The sequence below is a fragment of the Salmo trutta genome, chromosome 13 (genome assembly GCF_901001165.1).
Source record: "Salmo trutta chromosome 13, fSalTru1.1, whole genome shotgun sequence".
NCBI lineage: Eukaryota > Metazoa > Chordata > Actinopteri > Salmoniformes > Salmonidae > Salmo > Salmo trutta.
In genome coordinates this window covers 75,389,529-75,411,198 of record NC_042969.1, presented here as the reverse complement: position 1 = coordinate 75,411,198, position 21,670 = coordinate 75,389,529, and the positions used below count along the sequence as shown (strand labels likewise).

At 40.7% G+C, this 21,670-nt stretch overlaps 1 protein-coding gene across 1 annotated transcript in view; it reads left to right on the top strand.

The window, feature by feature from the left end:
• Positions 1–21,670, top strand: part of LOC115206534 (calsyntenin-2) — a 426,005-nt gene that overhangs the window by 279,663 nt on the left and 124,672 nt on the right. The window contains exon 3 of the mRNA XM_029773639.1: positions 2,199–2,394. Within this exon, the coding sequence (XP_029629499.1) occupies positions 2,199–2,394 (196 nt within the window). The remainder of the gene's footprint in view (positions 1–2,198; positions 2,395–21,670) is intronic.

The following is a 21,670-nucleotide window of genomic DNA, read 5'->3' as shown; positions in this document are numbered from 1 at the left end:
TTAGGGTGGCGAGCCCCACAGCTCTGCCAAGTGCCAGCCACCCAACATCTGTTCCTGTTACCATGCTGCTGCCGAGCCGAAGCCGAGCCGGGGCCAATGGTTCAAAGCTAATCTGTCCCTCAGAAAGGCTCTCCTCTGCAGGGGGATCTGATATCAGCCTGGAGGTGTGACAAGCAGCTAGCAGCCCAGTGCGAGGCGATGTCTTTATTCATTCAACTTTGTAAAAGAGGAGGTCTGCCATGACGGTCAATGCTGGTCACCTTGACCCATCTCCGCTCCCTGCGGTAAAATGTAATCACAAATTAGTTGTAGGTGTTCCTCGTCCTGCCATGCACTGAGGTAGAGGAGGAAGAGTTTAGCATATCTTTAGCATATTCACCTTAATAGTGGGAAGCTTCTTCACTTGGCTGTGCCCTTGCAATAAAAGATGGCAGTTTTGAAAGTGCAGTTTAACTGCAGTAACTGCAGTCGACTGTTGTATTTTGGACGCAGTAACTGCAGAATAACTGCAGTGTACTGCAGTTGAACTGCAGTACACTGCAGTTTTGCAGTGTCCTGCAGTTATACTGCACTCTGGTGTATATTTGGATGTGTACTAGGTTTATTTTTCCTACCACAGTGATGGATTAATTAAAAAAAAAATGTATTGTGGTAGCAAGGCAACTTCACCCATCGAGACCGTTACCTCTCCTCGTCACACGCCATTTGCTTTGCCGCCATTTTGTGATTATTTTCCCACGTAGCATGCTTCTATGCCTCTTTGCATTGTAGGAGCCCATTTATTTCTGATAAGTTATTGTTCAGGTAATACAAAGGGGAAGTCTTACACAGCCTACTGAGTAGCTCTCTTTCTCTCTCTTTCTCTTTCTCTCTCTCTCATTCTCTTTCTCTCTCTCTGTCACCTCTCTCCTTCTCTCTTGCTCTCATTCTCTTTCTCTCTCTCCTCATTTCCTTCTATCTCATTCTCTCTCTCTCTCTCTCTCTCTCTCTCTCTCTCGCTCGCTTTCTCTCTCTCTCTCTCTCTCTCTCTCTCTCTCTCTCTATTTCTCTCTCTCTCTCTCAAATTGTAATTTCAACACTCCCGCTGTAGAAGGAGATGAGATTATGTTCGACCGGGATGAAAGGGAAGAGAAAGGGAAGGAGGGGAAAATAAAGTTGCTCTTATCACAACTAGCCAGCAGCGATGCGCACACAAAGCTTTGGCGGAATCCAATTTAGTCCTTCCTGTTAGTTTAAGTGATATCGGCGCAATTAGCCGTCACAAGTCAGAGTTTATAGCTCGTGCTAAGTGATTTCCTCAAATCCCCCAGTAAAACGCAGGCAAGCACCACGCATTTAAAGCACTCGCCTCGCCAACTCCAAAACAGACTCTGCTTTGACCAACCTCTCTCTCTCCTCTCTCTCTCTCTCTCCTTCTCTCTCTCTTTCTTCTCTCTCATTCTCTTTCTCTCCTTCTATCTCATTCTCTCTCCCTTTCTCTCTCCTTTTTTCACTCTCTCTCACTCTCTCCACTGTGGACAAATTGTAATTTCAACACTTCCTCTGTAGAAGAAGATGAGACTTTTTGCTCTTTTGTTTTGGTCTGCCTCATTGTGTAGCTTTGTAAATTGATTTTCTGTTCCCTCATTGTCTCTCAAATGAACCAGGGTGACTTTGAGAGGTAGTGTTTTTGTTTTTTTTATCAAGTTTTTCGTTACTAAGTTGTTGATTGTTTGTACGGCCTGGAGTGACAATGCGTGATGGGAGTGAGCGGCAGACTGTGGGCGGGCTGGTTTGTCCTTGGCATCTTCAGGAGAGTGATTAGTTGTTGAATGAGTGAGTTTGTTAGTCCTGTTCCAGAGAGGCTGACTTTGTGGGTGACTCCGCTGTGGATTCGTATTGTTCTTGTTATTGTTGTTGTTGTTTCTCTGCCTGCTCAAAAATTAAACCGGAACCTTCCAGGGAATTGTAATGATCAGAGGTATTCGTTACAGTGCTCAACTGATTATATGAGCCCAATGCACATGCTGTTTAAATGGATGTCTCCTCAGATGAGTCTGAATAAGACTTCCTGGGGTTTTGTTGAGAAAATGTATTCAGACCCTGCACTGCATATCTCCACCACAGTATAGCACTCTCTCACATACAGAAACCAACACACCCTAACCTGTCTCCCCTCCTCTCCCTGTCTTTCTCTCTCTCTCTCTCTCTCTTTTCAGGGGAAATCTGTGCATTTAAGATCCATGGTCTGGAGGCTCCGTTTGAAGCGGTGGTGCTGAACGGGACGTCTGGTGAGGGCCAGCTGAGGGCCAAGGGCCTGGTGGACTGTGAGCTTCAGAAGGAGTATACCTTTATCATTCAGGCCCATGACTGTGGAGCAGGACCTGGGGGCACCGGGGGGAAGAAGTCGCACAAGTGAGTTTGAAAGGCAGGATGTCTTTTGTCTGTTTGTCTTTATGAATCATATGGATTCAATACTATGCCCCCTGCAACACTGCACTCTGAAGCCAAGCCTACTGTAATCAAATAATGTTGCTGCTGACTATCAGGCAGTAAGGAGGCTGTTACTGAGCGAGCGAGTGAGTGAGTGAGTGAGTGAGTGAGTGAGTGAGTGAGTGAGTGAGTGAGTGAGTGAGTGAGTGAGTGAGTGAGTGAGTGAGTGAGCGAGTGAGTGAGTGGGTGAGAGCCGGAGGAGTGTGTGTGGTTGAGCGCACTGGTTGAGACAGGGCTGCAGCAGAGGCAGCTGAGTTACGGAGACAAAGCAGCACGCACGCACATTGTAGGAAGGCTATTTAGATTGGTCATTATGGAGACAATCCTTATTCCATTAACCTCTTACATCTAGGGGGCAGTAATTTCACGGCTGGATAAAAAACGTACCCGATTTAATCTGATTATTAGTCCTGCCCAGAAACTGGAATATGCATATAATTATTAGCTTTGGAGAGAAAACACTCCAAAGTTTCTGAAACTGTTTGAATGGTGTCTGTGAGTATAACAGAACTCCTATGGCAGGCAAAAACCTGAGATGCTTCTGTTCAGGAAGTACCCTGTCTGAACATTTCTTGCCCTTCTTGATTCTCTCTATCGTTTACAAAGGATCTCTGCTCTTACGTGACACTTCTCACGTCAACAATGGAGTCTCACAGCCCGGGAAAAACAGGAATGATGTCATTCAAAGCCCTGGCTGAAGCACACGAGAGCAAAAGCTGAGTGGTCAGTCAATGGACTAAGCCTTAGGCGCGTGACACGCCCCGCCCCCGGCTTTCGGTTTTTTCCTCAGTTTACAGACAGGCAGATTCCCGGTCGGAATATTATCGCTTCTCTACGAGATAAATTGCATAAATATTGGTTTTAAACAGCGGTTGACATGCTTCGAAGTACGGTAATGGAATATTTCGAAATTTTTTGTCATATTTTGCGTCATGCTCGTGGCCGAGATTTAGCGTTGGGATAGTGTCTAGAACGCACGAACAAAACGTCGCTGTTTGGATATAACGATGGATTATTTGGGACCAAACCTACATTTGTTATTGAAGTAGAAGTCCTGGCAGTGTATTCTGATGAAGAACAAGCAAGGTAAGAACATTTTTCTTATAGGAAATGTGATTTTGGTGAAGGCTACACTGGGTGGGTGTCTAAATAGCTAGCCCTGTAACGCCGGGCTATGTACTTACATTATTGCAAAATGTGCTTCATCCGAAAAGCTATTTTAAAATCGGACATATCGAGTGCATAGAGGAGTTCTGTATCTATAATTCTTAAAATAATTGTTATGCTTTTTGTGAACGTTTATCGTGAGTAATTTAGTAAAATCACCGGAAGTGTTCGGTGGGAATGCTAGTTCTGAACGTCACATGCTAATGTAAAAAGCTGGTTTTTGATATAAATATGAACTTGATTGAACAGACATGCATGTATTGTATAACACAATGTCCTAGGTGTGTCATCTGATGAAGATCATCAAAGGTTAGTGCTGCATTTAGATATGGTTTGGGTTTATGTGACATGATATGCTAGCTTGAAAAATGGCTGTGTGATTATTCCTGGCTGGGTACTCTGCTGACATAATCTAATGTTTTGCTTTCGCTGTAAAGCCTTTTTGAAATCGGACAGTTTGGTTAGATAAAGGAGAGTCTTGTCTTTAAATAGCTGTAACATAGTCATATGTTTGAAAAGTGTAAGTTTTCGGATTTAGAGGAGTTTGAATTTCGCGCCCCGCCCATCATTGGATATTGGAGCAGACGTTCCGCTAGCGGAACGTGTAGATGTAAGAGGTTTTAAACATATAAACCAGCTAGAACTGATATAACGGTGACAAAGCATTTGAAAACAACTTTAGGCCACTACAGCTCTTTAGATAAATTTGCTCAGAGGTGGTTTAAAGTAAACTGAATTATAATGTCGACTTTTCTTATGGATAACCATATCAAGTTAAGGGTTTTACTCATGCTCAGTTCTAGGGTCTGGGGCGCTGCATGAGTGAACATTTGAAATGGAAGTTATGGGAAAAAGTACACAATGAAAATGGCATTACATGTGTAGAATGATAGGGTTCATTTGCATCTGTTGGCCATCAAGTAGGCTATTAAATTCTATGCCAATGTAGGCTACTGTAACCTACCATTTAAGACAATAAATATATATTGAAATGACAATATCACTGGAGTCATTGCATATCAATTTGAGCCACTTGTGTAGCCTACCTGGAGCTGGCAAACTGATTTAATAAATAGCCTAATACTCAGTTTGTTGTTATAGCCTTGGGTTATTATGCCATTGTTAATGGCCATATTTAGTTAAATTTAAAGTTTTCAATTGTGATCATGGTCACAGCTCTATCACAAATGTATCATTCTCCACATTTAATGTCAGTTTCACTGTGGACTTTTCCCTGAAATGAGATGTTGGCATGTCGGCCTATCAGGGGCTATAGGCTACCTGCATCTAGCTCAGCAAACCATGGCAAAGTTGAATGGCAATTATAAACCCAGATTTTAGTCATTAGCCCATGCCTACTGAATTAACAAGTCAATCTCGCAAATAGGCCATTTATAACTGTTTGTAGTCTTCACATCTGGAACATAATAACGGATCAATTGCAAGAAAATAGCCTAACATTCGCTTTTTAAAGTTCATCAAAGTGTTTCTTGCACAGAGATTTCGAGATCCTCTGTCCAACTTTCATCACTCAAACTCTCCTGTTGGATTTATCTATAGTTATGCAAACAAGATTTATTTATAATTATAAATTGGGTGGTTTGAGCCCTGAAATGCTGATTGGTTGAAAGCTATGGTACAGTTGAAGTCGGAAGTTGACATACACTCAATTAGTATTTGGTAGCATTGCCTTTAAATTGTTTAACTTGGGTGAAATGTTTAGGGTAGTCTTCCACAAGCTTCCCAAAATAAGTTGGGTGAATTTTGGCCCATTCCTGCTGACAGAGCTGGTGTAACTGAGTCAGGTTTGTAGGCCTTCTTGCTCGCAAACGCTTTTTCAGTTCTGCCCACAGATTTTCTATAGGGTTGAGGTCAGAGCTTTGTGATGGCCACTCCAATACCTTGACTTTGTTGTCCTTAAGCCATTTTGCCACAACTTTGGAAGAAATGCTTGGGGTCATTGTCTATTTGGAAGACCCATTTGCGACCAAACTTTAACTTCCTGACTGATGTCTTGAGATGTTGCTTCAATATATTCACATAATTTTCCTCCCTCATGATGCCATCTACTTTGTGAAGTGCACCAGTCAATCCTGCAGCAAAGCACCCCTACAACATGATGCTGCCACCCCCGTGCTTCACGGTTGGGATGGTGTTCTTCGGCTTGCAAGCATCCCCCTTTTTCCTCCAAACATAATGATGGTCATTATGGCCAAACAGTTCTATTTTTGTTTCATCAGACCAGAGGACATTTCTCCAAAAAGTACGAACTTTGTCCCCATGTGCAGTTGCAAACCATAGTCTGGCTTTTTTATGGAGGTTTTGGAGCAGTGGCTTCTTCCTTGCTGATAGGCCTTTCAGGTTATGTCGATATAGGATATTTTTGTTCCTGTTTCCACCAGCATCTTCACAAGGTCTTTTGCTGTTGTTCTGGGATTGATTTGCACTTTTCGCACCAAAGTACGTTCATCTCTAGCAGACAGAACACGTCTTCTTCCTGAGCGGTATGACAGCTGCGTGGTCTAATGATGTTTATACTTGCGTACTATTGTTTGTACAGATGAACGTGGTACCTTCAGGTGTTTGGAAATTGCTCCCAAGGATGAACCAGACTTGTGGAGGTCTACAATTGTTTTCTGAGGTCTTGGCTGATTTCTTTTCATTTCCCATGATGTCAAGCAAAGAGGCCCTGAGTTTGAAGGTAGGCCTTGAAATACATCCACAGGTACACCTCCAATTGACTCAAATTATGTAAATTAGCCTATCAGAAGCTTCTAAAGCCATGACATAATTTTCTGGAATTTTCCAAGCTGTTTAAAGGCACAGTCAACTTAGTGTTTGTCAACTTCTGACCCACTGGAATTGTGATACAGTGAATTATATGTGAAATAATCTGTCTGTAAACAATTGTTGGAAAAATTACTTGTGTCATGCACAAAGTAGATGTCCTAACCGACTTGCCAAAACTATGGTTTGTTAACAAGACATTTTTGGAATGGTTGAAAACTAGTTTTATTGACTCCAACCTAAGTGTATGTAAACTTTCGACTTGAACTGCATATCAGATGTGTACCACAGGAATGACTAAAACATACCTTTTACTGTTCTTTTTACATTGGTAACCAGTTTGTAATAGCAATAAGGCACCTCAGGGGTTTGTGGTGTATGGCCAATATACCATGGCTAAGGACAATGTCCTAAGAACAGCCCTTAGCCGTGGTATATTGGCCATATACCACACCTCCTCTGGCCTTAATGCTTAATCATATCAGTCAAAACAAGTTAAATCGACATCCATTGATGGAAAATGATCTAGAGAGTTTAATGAGGGCGATTTATTTTGTCTCTTGCAACATTTTCTTAAACTGGAAATAAATATTATTTTGATGGAAAACCGCATTTTGATTCTTAGCCTACGTCGCTAAAAATGATGTCGTTATTCTTTCTTAATTCGCTCGATAACGTAATGGAAAATGGGTTTATTGGATAAAGGTGGCATCTCTTGCTGCAAGCATTTTTTGGGGGGCTAGTTTTCAGGCCTTGTGGGCGGGTTTTCAGAGATAATTTGGCAATACATTTTAGCTAGACCTGGAAACCCTGGTGTTTCAGCAGTGTAGATGAAAACAGCCAGTGAACTATTTTAAAGTGGTGCATTGATGAAAACGATTCAACACACCTATGAGCTAAGGCGTCCACTGAAATTGCTTTCTCCACAGTCTCTTATGACTGTGTCATTTCCACTCTGTGTGTATCTCTCCTCACTCTCGTGCTGCTCACACCTTTCACCTTCCTCAGCGGGAGCTCACACAGAAAACTATCATCTTCTACACACACACACACATCCACACACACACACACACAAACACACACACACACACAACACACACACACACACACACACACACACACCAGGCCTTGAATTCTAGCAGCAGGTGTGTGCAGGGGCGCAACTTTCACTGGGGACAGGGGGGACATGTCCCCCCCATATTATGAAATTGCATTTTTGTCCCCCCCCCAGTTTTATCATTGGAATGTGATACAAAACGGGGCACTGGTGTGCTTTAGGACCATGCAGACGTCTCCGAGCGGTCGGGCAGGATGTTCTGAGTTTTTCTCCTACAACAACACAAAAAAAAGTTTTAAAAAATGGCCCCCCCACTTCTAAAACTAAAGTTTCGCCCCTGGGTGTGTGAATGAGTAGGTACACGTCATCCAGGTTATCCCTGATTGTGGGACGTATGAAGTAACACAACTAAATGTAAACATACATTCTATGACACAGGTTCTGTGTGAGCATTCTTAGAAGACAGTCTTAGCTTCAATATCCTGTCCTTCGCTGGCATTCCTTATCTTGTCTGATTCCCAGAGGATGAAGCTGGCCATTTCAGGGATCCGGAAGAGCGGAGAGGAGAGCGTCAGTCAGTGTGGCTCTCAGATTTAAAGTAGAAAAAAAATCCCTGCCAATGGCTCAGCCCAAATTACACGTGACATGTCAGCTCCGCCGAAGGAGAGCAGTCAAGAAAATTACACAGTAAAGAGAACAGGCGATGGGATCAGAGATGACACAGGGGCCATCGAGCTCTCACTTAAACTTTCTTTATCCCTCTCTTCCACTCTCTCTCCCTCTCCCTTTCTTCTGGTATAGCCATCCTCTGCCCCCCTTTCTTTAGTATTTTTAGCTCATTCTGCATTTTCTCTCGTTGTCTTGGTCTCTTTTCTTGTAATCCTGACCTCTCTCTCTTTCACTGTTGTCTAATATCACATTACCTATATCATACCTACAGTGCATTCGTAAAGTATTCAGGCCCTTGACTTTTTCCACATTTTGTTACATTACAGCCTTATTCTAAAATTGTGTAAATATAAAAAGTCCTCATTAATCTACTCAAAATACCCCATAATGACAAAGTGAAAACAGGTTTTTAGAAATGTTTTTAGAAACACCGTATTTACATAGGTATTCAGACCCTTTACTTTGAGACTCGAAATTGAGCTCAGGTGCATCCTGTTTCCACTGAGCATCCTTTCGATGTTTCTACAACTTGATTGGAGTCCTCCTGTGGTAAATTCAATTGCTTGGACATGATTTGGAAAGGCACACACCTGTCTATATAAGGTCCCACAGTTGACTGTGGACGTCAGAGCAAAAACCAAGCTATGAGGTCGAAGGAATTGTCGTAGAGGCACAGATCTGGGGAAGGGTACCAAAAAACTCTGCAGCATTGAAGGTCCCCAAGAACCCAGTGGCCTCCATCCTTTTTAAATGGAAGAACTGAGCAATCAGGGGAGAAGGACCTTGGTCAGGAAGGTGACCAAGAACCCGATGGTCACTCTAACAGAGCTCCAGAGTTCCTCTGTGGAGATGGGAGAAACTTCCAGAAGGACAACTATCTCCTGCTCCAGAGCACTCAGGAACTCAGACTCGGGCGAAGGTTCACCTTCCAACAGGACAGCGACCCTAAGCACACAGCCAAGACAACACAGGAGTGGTTCGGGGCAAGAATCTGAATGTCCTTGAGTGGCCCAGCCAGAGCCCGGACTTGAACACGATCGAACATCTCTGGAGAGACCTGAAAATAGCTGTGCAGCGACGCTCCCCATCCAACCTGACAGAGCTTGAGAGGATCTTCAGTGAAGAATGGGAGAACCTCCTCAAATTTAGGTCTGCCAACCTTGTAGCGTAATACCTAAGAAGACTCGAAGCTGTAATCGCTGTCAAAAGTGCTTCAACAAAGTACTGAGTAAATGGTCTGAATACTTATGTAAATTTGATATTTCCAAACATTTCAAAAACCTGATTTTGCTTTGTCATTATGGGGTACTGTTTGTATATTAATGAGGGGGAAAACAAGTTTAATCCATTTTAGAATAAGGCTGTAACTGAACAAAATGTGGAAATTTCAAGGGGTCTGAATACTTTCCTAATGCACTGTGTAATGCACTGTGTATCCTACCAACAGTACAGTATATCCTAACAAAATATATCCTATATATTTACTATATATTTACTATATCTCCTCTATCATATTGAGTAGTGTATGAGAAAGGCAAGAAAAGGAGAGAAAGTTCAACAATTTACATAATATGATGTTTACGTCTCTTTTTCTCTCATTCATTCCTCTCACTCTCTTTATCTTTGACTCTAGTTTGAGGATGTCTTATAACCTGTGTGTTATTCATGTCATTCATAACACAACATTACTCTTAGGCCTTGAGTCATGTTATTCTGTGGTTAACTGTGTAATTGGCTCTCAATCAAAAAGATGTTGAATGTTTTCATAGTTCTCTCATGGAAAGGTACAGTGAGCCTTGACAACAATGATTATTACCCTGAACCACTCGGTTACATTACCACTTTATCATGGGTGTATTTCATGTACTGTAACTCACATTTTATTATGTATTATAAATTTAAGTTATGTACAGTACCAGTCAAAAGTTTGGACGACACCTACTGATAAGATAATTATCTATTAAAGGTAAATGAATCAATAGACCATGATGAATTATTAGTCATACAGCATGGTTAATGAATAATCAATGTAATGATCAATGTAGGGATCGATAAGTTTGATTAGTTCTGGAAAGTCCAGGAACCACGGGATAGGGAAAGAAATGTGTGAATGCAATTAGGAGGGACACCAGGAGACAGATGGTCCAGGGAGTGAAAGCTTCAAAGCATTTCTAACCTTGAGGGAAAGGAACAGGCTGAGCTCGGGATAGCGATAAACAGTGTGAGAAGTCTATGGGGGATGCAGGTCACCAACAGTTTGTGTGTAAATGCATGTGCGTAAGAAAGCAAGAACTATATAATGACTGTTTTGTTATCCTGACCTCAGAACGTTCTCTGAATAAAGCTACAGAAATCTTTTGCAGAAAGCTGAGTCCTTGCCTAATTATTTTAACCTATTGTCTTACAAACCTTGGGCATTAGTCAAGGCGAATTGATTATTGATTATTATCATCAAAAGATAAAAATTCCTTTAACACCTACTCATTCATGGGTTTTTCATTATTTTTACTATTTTCTACATTGTAGAATAATAGTGAAGACATCAAAACGATGAAAGTACTTTGGTGCGAAAAGTGCAAATCAATGAGTTATTTCATAGTTTTGATGTCATCACTATTATTCTACAATGTAGAAAAAAAGTAAAAATAAAGAAAAACCCTTGAATGACTAGGTGTGTCCAAACTTTTGGCTGGTACTATAACTCAAATCACTATGGCAACAAATAGGGGTTATCACCATTGACTACCAGTGAGTCACATCAATAGATTGTCCCACTGAACAATAACTCAGAATCAGAGCACTTTATTCTGAAAATACAACCTTTATTCTCCATTTTAACCATGCGTGATGAAATGTTTTTAATATACTGCTTTTTAAAATCCTAATGAATTAGTAATGCAAATGCATGATTAGTTCTAAGTCACAGCACCACAACATTGATGTCAAATGTGTGTACCCAGACACAAATATAAGTATTTCTAAGTTGATGTCATAATTCATTTCTACTCCTCTCACTTCCTGTGTGAAAGTGTCACATTCTTTAATTTCCTCATCTCTCCCCATCAACAGTGAGTGGTAGATTTATTACATGGTTTAAGTGTTGGAGGGCTGTTGGAGGAGGTTTACTACAAGTGTGTCTGGGTTAAGTGCCCCGGTCAGTGACGGTAGTAGCAGCTGATCTAGGATGTTAACCCCTGACCTCCTGGTTGTTCAGACTCCACAGAGACTCTCAGGGCTAATCTTGAAAACTCATTCTAAAGCCGCCATGTTTCTGCCCGTGCGGTGGTCGTCGTGAGAAGGTTATTAAACTTGTCACTTGTGATTCTGAGAAGGCCGTCTGTTCCTCATCTCCCTGCGCCAGAGGTTTGGGAACGACTAATTATCTCAACGGATGGCAGCACCTTCCCGAGGCTGAGAGGATCGACACACACACACACACACACACACACACACACACACACACACACACACACACACACACACACACACACACACAAACACACAGGGAGACTCACTCACACAAACACACACACATCCGCACACACACACACACACACACAGACAGACACATACTGTGCATACACACTAGCACACATACAGTTGAAGTCAGAAGTTTACATACACTTAGGTTGGAGTCAATAAAACTCATTTTTCAACCACTCCATAAATTTATTGTTAACAAACTATAGTTTTGGCAAGTCAGTTAGGACATCTACTTTGTGCATGACACAAGTCATTTTTCCAACAATTGTTTACAGACAGATTATTTCACTTATAATTCACTGTATCACAATTCCAGTGGGTCAGAAGTGTTCATACACTAAGTTGACTGTGCCTTTAAACAGCTTGGAAAATTCCAGAAAATGATGTCATGGCTTTAGAAGCTTCTGATAGGTTAATTGACATCATTTGAGTCAATTGGAGGTGTACCTGTGGATGTATTTCAGGGCCTACCTTCAAACTCAGTGCCTCTTTGTTTGACATCATGGGAAAATCAAAAGAAATCAGCCAAGACCTCAGAAAACAATTGTAGACCTCCACAAGTCTGGTTCATCCTTGGGAGCAATTTCCAAATGCCTGAAGGTATCACGTTTATCTGTACAAATAATAGTAAGCAAGTATAAACACCATTGGACCACGCAGCTGTCATACCGTTCAGGAAGGAGACGTGTTGTGTCTGCTTGCGATGGAAGTACTTTGGTTCGAAAAGTGCAAATCAATCCCAGAACAACAAAGGACCTTGTGAAGATGCTGGAGGAAACAGGTGTAAAAGTATCTATATCCGCAGTAAAACAAGTCCTATATCAAAATAACCTGAAAGGCCAATCAGCAAGGAAGGAGCCACTGCTCCAAAACCGGCATAAAAAAGCCAGACTATGGTTTGCAACTGCACATAGGGACAAAGATCGTACTTTTTGGAGAAATTTCCTCTGGTCTGATGAAACAAAAATAGAATTGTTTGGCCATAATGACCATCATTATGTTTGGAGGGAAAAGGGGAGGCTTGCAAGCCGAAGAACACCATCCAAACCATGAAGCACGGGGGTGGCAGCATCATGTTCTGGGAGTGCTTTGCTGCAGGAGGGGCTGGTGCACTTCACAAAATAGATGGCATCATGAGGAGGGAAAATTATGTGAATATATTGAAGCAACATCTCAAGACATCAGTCAGGTCGCAAATGCGTCTTCCAAATGGACAATGACCCCAAATATACTTCCAAAGTTGAGGCAAAATGGCTTACCTGTTTGGGCTAGGGGGCAGTATTGAGAATTTTGGAAAAAAATATGTGCCCATTTTTAACTGCCTCCTACACCAACTCAGAAGCTAGAATATGCATATTATTGTTCAGGTTTGGATAGAAAACACTCTGAATTTTCTAAAACAGTTTGAATGGTGTCTGTAAGTATAACAAAACTCATATTGCAGGCAAAAACCTGTGAAAAATAGATTTAAAAAAAAATGTGAATTTTGTGACTGTACTATTTAGTGTCATTGTTTTATAGATACCATAGTGAGAAAGGATTCAGTTCGCAACTCCTAAGGCTTCCACTAGATGTCAACGATCTTTATAAAGTTGTTTGAAGCATCTGTGATGAATACAGACCGAATTAGAATGCTTAGAAGTTGACACGTCATCACTTCATTTTTTTGCGCTTGCGCATAAATCTGAGAAGAGTGTCTTTGTCATAATCGTTTATTCTAGACACTTGATAGGTTGTGTGAAAATATTACTGATGTTTACTGATGTTTCACGTTAAAAATGGACCAAAAGATTAATGCTAAACAACGTTTGACATGTTTGAACAAACATAAATAGATTATTTACTAGGTTTTTTTTAGCTTTTCGGCGTGACTTTACACTGCCCACCTCATTTTGTGGGAGCCTACTGAACGCTAACTATTTGGACATAAATTATGAACTTTGTCAAAAGAAACCACATTTGTTCTGGACCTGGGATCCCTGGCAGCGCCTTCTGATGGAGATAATCAAAGGTAAGGGGATATTTAGAATGTTATTATCGATATTAGATGATGCTAATGCTAACTGTATAGCTTAGCTTAGCTTATAGCTTAGCTTATTGTTGTTAGCATAGTACCCAGTTTATTGCAAAATGTGATTTCCCAGTAAAGTTATTTTGAGATCTGGCCATTCGGTAGCAATTACGAGATGATAATATATTATTCTTTGAATGACAATATTATAATTTACCAATGTTTTCGAATAGTAATTCCGTGATTTCTAATGCTGGATTCACTGGGAGCATTCGAGCCGAAAAAATTCTGAATTTCACCGCAACTGTAAATGCTGTTTTTGGATATAAATATGAACTTGATGGAACTAAAAATGCATGTATTGTATAACATAATGTCCTATGAGTGTCATCTGATGCAGATTGTCAAAGGTAAGTGCATAATTCTAGCTAGTTTTCTGTCTGTTGATGCCCTTCTTTGAATTGGCTAAACATTACACACAGCTATTGTCAATGTACTCTCCTAAAATAACCTAACTTTATGCATTCTCCGTAAAGCCTCTGAAAATCGGACAGCGTGGTTAGATTTAGGAGATATATCTTTCAAATGGAGGAAAATAGTTGATTATTTGATTATTTGAAATGATTACTCTTGCAGTTTTGAATTCCCCGCCATGGTCACATGACAATGAATCCCAATACCGGGATAAGATCCTGCCCCCTGGCCTCAACAGGTTTTAAGGACAACAAAGTCAAGGTATTGGAGTGGTCAGCACAAAGCCCTGAACTCAGTCACATGGAACATTTGTGGGCAGAACTGAAAAAGCCTGTTCGAGCAAGGAGGCCTACAAACCTGACTCAGTTACACCAGCTCTGTCAGGAGGAATGGGCCAAAATTCACCCAACTTATTGTGGGAAGCTTGTGGAAGGCTACCCGAAACGTTTGACCCAAGTTAAACAATTTAAAGGCAATGCTACCAAATACTAATTGAGTGTATGTCAACTTCTGACCCACAGGGAATGTGATGAAAGAAATAAAAGCTGAAATAAATAATTCACTCTACTATTATTCATTTCACATTCTTAAAATAAAGTGGTGATCCTAACTGACCTAAGACAGGGAATTGTAACTGGGATTAAATGTCAGGAATTGTGAAAAACTGAGTTTAAATGTATTTGGCTAAGGTGTATGTAAACTGTACATACCGACACACATAAACATATCGACAAACACACACACACAGACAAATACATACAGTGGCTTGCAAAAGTATTCACCCCCTTAGCATTTTTCCTATTTTGTTGCCTTACAACCTGAAATTAAAATAGATTCTTTGGGGTGTTGTATCATTTGATTTGTGAAACAAACAAGAAATAAGACCAAAAACAGAAAACTTGAGCATGCATAACTGTTCACCCCCCCAAAGTCAATATTTTGTAGAGCCACCTTTTGCAGCAATTACAGCTGCATGTCTCTTGGGGTACTTGTCTATAAACTGGCACAACTAGCCAATGGGATTTTCCCCATTCTTCAAGGTAAAACTGCTCCAGCTCCTTCAAGTTGGATGGGTTCCGCTGGTGTACAGCAATCTTTATCTTGTTGCAGATCAAATCCCTTTAGCGAGATCGATTTGACAACAGCCAGTGAAAGTGCAGGGTGCCAAATTCAAAACAGCAAAAATCTCATAATTAAAATTCCTCAAACATACAAGTATTATACACCATTTTAAAGATAAGATTCTCATTAATCCAACCACAGTGTCCAAATTCAAAAAGGCTTTACGGCGAAAGCATAGCATTAGATTATGTTAGGACAGCACCTAGACAGGAAAAACCACACAGCCATTTTCCAGCCAAAGAGAGGAGTCACAAAAAGCAGAAATAGAGATAAAATCAATCACTAACCTTTGATGATCTTCATCAGATGGCACTCATAGGACTTCATGGTACACAATATATGTATGTTTTGTTCGATAAAGTTCATCTTTATATCCACAAATCTCAGTTTACATTGGCGCGTAATGTTCAGTAATGTTTTGCCTCCAAAACCGCCGGTGACTTTGCAGAGAGCCACATCAATTTACAGAAATACTTATCATAAACTTTGATAAAATATACAAGTGTTATGCACAGAATTAAAGATACACTTCTCCTTAATGCAACCGCTGTGTCAGATTTCAGAAAAACTTCACGGCGAAAGCACACTTTGCAATAATCTGAGTACAGCGCTCAGACACCAAGAGAAGCTATACAGATACCCGCCATGTTGTGCAGTCAACAGAAGTCAGAAAAATCGTTATAAATATACACTTACCTTTGTTGATCGTCATCGGAATGCACTCCCAGGAATCCCAGTTCCACAGTAAATGTTCGTTTCGTTTGATAAAGTTCATCTTTATGTCCAAATATCTCCATTTTGTTTGCCCGTTAGGTTCACTATTCCAAATGCAAGGCGTGCGCTTACTAAGTCCAGACGAAAAGTCAAAAAAGTTATACTATAGTTTGTAAAAACATATCAAACGATGTATAGAACCAATCTTTAGGATGTTTTTATCATAAATCTTCAATAAAATTCCAACCGGACAATTCCTTTCTCTTTAGGAATGAAGATGAACTCAGCTTGCTCCCAAGGCCGCTCGCGTTACTGAGCTCATGCCTTTCTTTTAGATACCTGACTCCATATGCTCTTATTCTCTCCCCATTCACAGTACAAGACTGAAACAACGTTCTAAAGACTGTTGACATCTAGTGGAAGCCTTAGGAAGTGCAATATGACCCCACAGACACTGTATATTGGATAGGGAATCACTTGGAAAAACTATAGCCTCAGATTTCCCACTTCCTGGTTGGATTTGTCTCAGGTTTTCGCCTGTCATATGAGTTATGTTTTACTCACAGACATCATTCAAACAGTTTTAGAAACTTCAGAGTGTTTCTATCCAAATCTACTAATAATATGCATATCCTAGCTTCTGGGCCTGCATAGCAGGCAGTTTACTCTGGGCACGCTTTTCATCCGGACGTGAAAATACTGCCCCCTATCCATAAGAGGGTTATACCACAGATTCTCAATTGGATTGAGGTCTGGGCTTTGACTAGGCCATTCCAAGACATTTCAATGTTTCCCCTTAAACCACTCAAAGGTTGCTTTAGCAGTATGCTTAGGGTCATTGTCCTGCTGGAAGGTGAACCTCCATCCCAGTCTCAAATCTCTGGAAGACTGAAACAGGTTTCCTTCAAGAATTTCTCTGTATTTAGCACCATCCATCATTCCTTCAATTCTGACCAGTTTCCCAGTCCTTGCCGATGAAAAACCTCCCCACAGCATGATGCTGAAACCACAATGCTTCAGTGTGTGGATGGTATTCTCGGGGTGATGAGAGGTGTTGGGTTTGTGCCAGACATAATGTTTTCCTTGATGGCAAAAAAGCTACATTTTAGTCTCATCTGACCAGAGTACATTCTTCCATATGTTTGGGAAGTCTCCCATATGCCTTTTGGTGAACACCAAACGTGTTTGCTTATTTTTTTCTTTAAGCAATGGCTTTTTTTCTGGCCACTGTTCAGTAAAGCCAAGCTCTGTGAAGTGTACGACTTAAAGTGGACAGACACTCCAATCTCAGCTGTGGAGCTTTGCAGCTGGGAATCACTTGGGTTATCTTTGGTCTCTTTGTTGCCTCTCTGATTAATTCCCTCTTTGCCTGGTCAATGAGTTTTGGTGGGGAGCCCTCTCTTGGTGTGCAGGTTTGTTGTAGTGCTATATTCTTTCTATTTTTTAATAATAGATTTAATGGTGCTCCGTGGGATGTTCAAATGTTCTGATATTTTTTATAGCCCAACCCTGAACTGTACTTCTCCACAACTTTATCCCTGACCTGTTTGGAGAGCTCTGTGGTCTTCATGATGCCGCTTGCTTGGTGGTGCCCCTTGCCTAGTGGTGTTGCAGACTCTGGGGCCTTTCAGAACAGGTGTATGTATACTGAGATCATGTGACAGATCATGCGACACTTAGATTGCACACAGGTGGACTTTATTTACCTTCTTATGGGCAGGTGGGAGGGCAGCATCCCACCTGGCCAACATCCGGTGAAATTGCAGAGTGCGAAATTCAAACTACAGTATTATAAATATTTAACTTTCATAAAATCACAAGTGTAATACATCAAAATAAAGCTTAACTTCTTGTTAATCCAGCAGCTGTGTCATATTTCAGAAAGGCTTTATGGCGAAAGCAAACCATGTGATTATCTGAGGACAGCGCCCCGCATTCAAACACATGAAACACATATTTCAACCAGGTAGGTGCGACACGAAAGTCAGAAATAGCGATATAAAAAATGCCTTGCCTTTGATGATCTTCTTCTGTTGCCACTCCAGAAGGTCCCTGTTACATCACAAATGGTCATTTTGTTCGATAATGTCCTTCTGAGTCTTTCTGGGTAGGTCTCTAAGAGCTTTCCACAATGGATTGTGCAGCATTTGCCCATTATTAGTAAAACAATTCTTCAAGCTCTGTCAAATTGGTTGTTGATCATTACTATACAATCATTTTCAGGTCTTACCATAGATTTAAAGTATATTTAAGTCAAAACTGTAACTCGGCCTCTCAGCAACATTCACTGTTTTCTTAGTAAGCAACACCACAGTAGATTTGGCTTTGTGTTTTAGCTTATTGTCCTGCTGAAAGGTGAATTCATTTCCCAGTGTCTATGGAATGCAGACTGAACGAGGTTTACCTCTTGGATTGTGCCTGTGCTTAGCGTCATTCTGTTTCTTTTTTTTTCCCTGAAAAACTCCCCCAGTCCTTAACGATATCAAGCATACCCATAACATGATGCAGCCACTGCCATGCTTGAAAATATGGAGAGTAATACTCAGCAATGTGTTGTATTGGATTTACCCTAAACATAATACCTTGTATTCAGGACCAAACATGTTTTTTTTGCAGTATTACTTTAGTGCCTTGTTACAAACAGGAAACATGTTTTGGAATATTTTTATTCTGTACAGGCTTTCTTATTTTCACTCTGTTATTTAGGTTAGTATTGTGGAGTAACTACAATGTTGTTGATGCATCCTCAGTTTTCTCCTATGGCAGCCATTAAACTTTGTAACTGTTTTAACCTGTCTGGGCTAGGGGGCAGTATTTTCACGGCCGGATGAAAAATGTACCCAATTTAAACAGGTTACTACTCTGGCCAAGAAACTAGAATATGCATATTAGATTTGGATAGAAAACACTCTGAAGTTTCTAAAACTGTTTGAATGGTGTCTGTGAGTATAACAGAACTCATATGGCAGGCAAAAACCTGAAGAAAATTCCAAGCAGGAAGTGGAAAGTCTGAGAATTGTAGTTCTTCTTTTGATTCTCTATCGAAACTACAGTGTTTGTGGGGGACGTTGCACTTCCTGAGGCTTCCATTGGCTGTCTAAAGCCTTCAGAAAGTGGTTTGAGCATTTTCCTGTCACTGGGCAGATGATAGGAGCTCAGTTTCTGAGTGGTCTGCCTGGCAACAAAGGAATTGGATATGCTCGGTCCCGCGAGTGCGCCCCTCCTTATTTTTCTTCTTGAATGAATATGTTATTGTCCGGTTGGAATATTATCGCAATTGTACGTTAAAAATACCATAAAGATTGATTTTAAACAGCGTTTGACCTGCTTCTAAGTCCGGTAATGGAACATTTTGACTTTTCGTCTCTCGTTCCACGCTCGCACGTTATGCCTTTGGATAAGTGATCTGTACGCACGAACAAAACTGAGGTATTTGTACATAAATATGGATTATTTCGAACAAAAACAACATTTCGTGTGGAAGTAGCAGTCCTGGGAGTGCATTCTGACGAAGATCAGCAAAGGTAAGAGAATATTTCTAATACTAATTCTGAGTTTAGGTTGCCCCGAACTTGGCGGGTGTCTGAATAGCTCGCCGTGATGGCTGAGCTATGTACTCAGAATATTGAAAAATGTGCTTTCTCCGTAAAGCTATTTTAAAATCTGACACAGTGGTTGCATCCAGGGGTAGTCTATCTATAATTCTTAAAATATTTGTTAAATATTTTACCAACATTTATGATGAGTATTTTTGTAAATTGATGTGCACATTCACCGGTCGTTTTGGTGGGAATACATTTTGTGAACATCATGTGCCAATGTAAAATGCTGTTTTTGGATATAAATATGAACTTTATTGAACAAAACATACATGTATTGTGTAACATAATGTCCTAGGAGTGTCATCTGATGAAGATTGTCAAAGGTTAGTGCTTCATTTAGCTATGTTTTGGGTTTTATTGACACATGTCCTTGCTTTGAAAATGGCTGTGAGATTATTTTTGTGTATGTACTCTCCTAACATAATCTAATGTTTTGCTTTCGCTGTAAAGCCTTTTTGAAATCGGACAATGTGGTTAGATTAACGAGAAGTTTATCTTTAAAATGGTGTAAAATAGTTGTATGTTTGAGAAAGTTGAATTATGACATTTTGTTGTTTTTGAATTTTCAGCCCTGATATTTCACTGGCTGTGTCCCGCAGGTTTAGAAGTTAATGTCACCATTGGCCTTCCTCTGGCAACTGAGTTAGGAAGGACGCCTGTGTCTTTGTAGTGACTGTGTGTTTTGAGACGCCATCCAAAGTGTAATTAATAACTTCACAATGCTCAGAGGGATATTCAATGTCTGCTTTTTTTTAACCAATATGTAATCTTCTTAGCGAGACATTGGAAAACCTCCCCGGTATTTGAATCTGTGTTTGAAATTCACTGCTCAACTGAAGGACCTTACAGATAATTGTACTGTTTGTGTGGGGTATAGAGATGAGGTAGTCATTCAAAAAAAGGGTGATCAAATTAAGATCCTACACCTGTCGTATCTGACACGTGTCATGGCACTACCCTAGGGGTCTGCTGAGGGGGAGAGGAACGCCAGACCTAAAAAAGACTAAGATAACCCTGTCATATATAGATACACCTTCCTTTGGATTGGAATGGATTGGTCTACATATTGTCATGTAGCCTACAAGATCTTGTGTTCTGTCTTTATTCGATAATACAGACTTTTGGAGTGAGATTTTATGCACACCTTGGTCATTTGGATCCAGTTGTGTCTTTTTAGGTTGCCCCTTGCCTATTCTAGATCCTTTTCATCAGCTTTGTGTTGTATTGTGTTGGTTGTACCCAAGGAGCAGGGGGCATGGCTTGAGGCTGGAGTAGGTCTGGCACCGTGCCCACTGAACGCACACACACACACACAAAAGCGTACACACACACACACACACTCTCTCGCTCTCATAACCCTCATTGGCACTGGAGAGGCAAAGGAAGCCAGGCATCTGTTTTCAACCAGATGAGTTCCTGTGCCACTCCTCCACCTCACCCTTATCCCATCAACTATCCCTCCTTCCAATCCCCAGCGGGGTGTAACATATGTTTGGCCCCGTCCAGGGTGTTTATGAGAGAGACACATTTATATGACAGGCCAAGCTGCAGAGGGATTTACTGCTTACCACTGGTGCTGATGCTACGTACAGTACTGTCTGGCTGTGGCACTGTTACTGCTGAGGCTAGCACTTAGCATTACCCTGTTGTCGTGACTTTACTTTCACTAATCTGATGACTGTTATTTATCGAATTAACTAACTATGTTTAATTGTTACCTGATTAAATGAATCATGTAACAATTAACTCATTAGGAATTTGGGGCACCACGAGAGAGGTTGCTTAAATAGTTACCATCTCCCAAATTAAACTCTAAAGGTTTTTACCTATGACATCCATAAAACAGTCAGCGTTTTAAATCATAACCTCTTATCATATCATCATTCTGAACAGTCGTAACGTCATGCATCTGCAAAAAACCCAGCCTTACTCATGATTCAGTACTACACAAATTGGTTTAATTATGTATTTACTAACTAACTAAATAATAACACAGAATAAATATTCACACTTAACACATGAGTAAAAGGTCCCTAATGGACTGACAACATATGGTGGCTTGTTACACAGAAAATGAGGGGGGAAGAGAGAGAGAGAGAACAATTGTATATC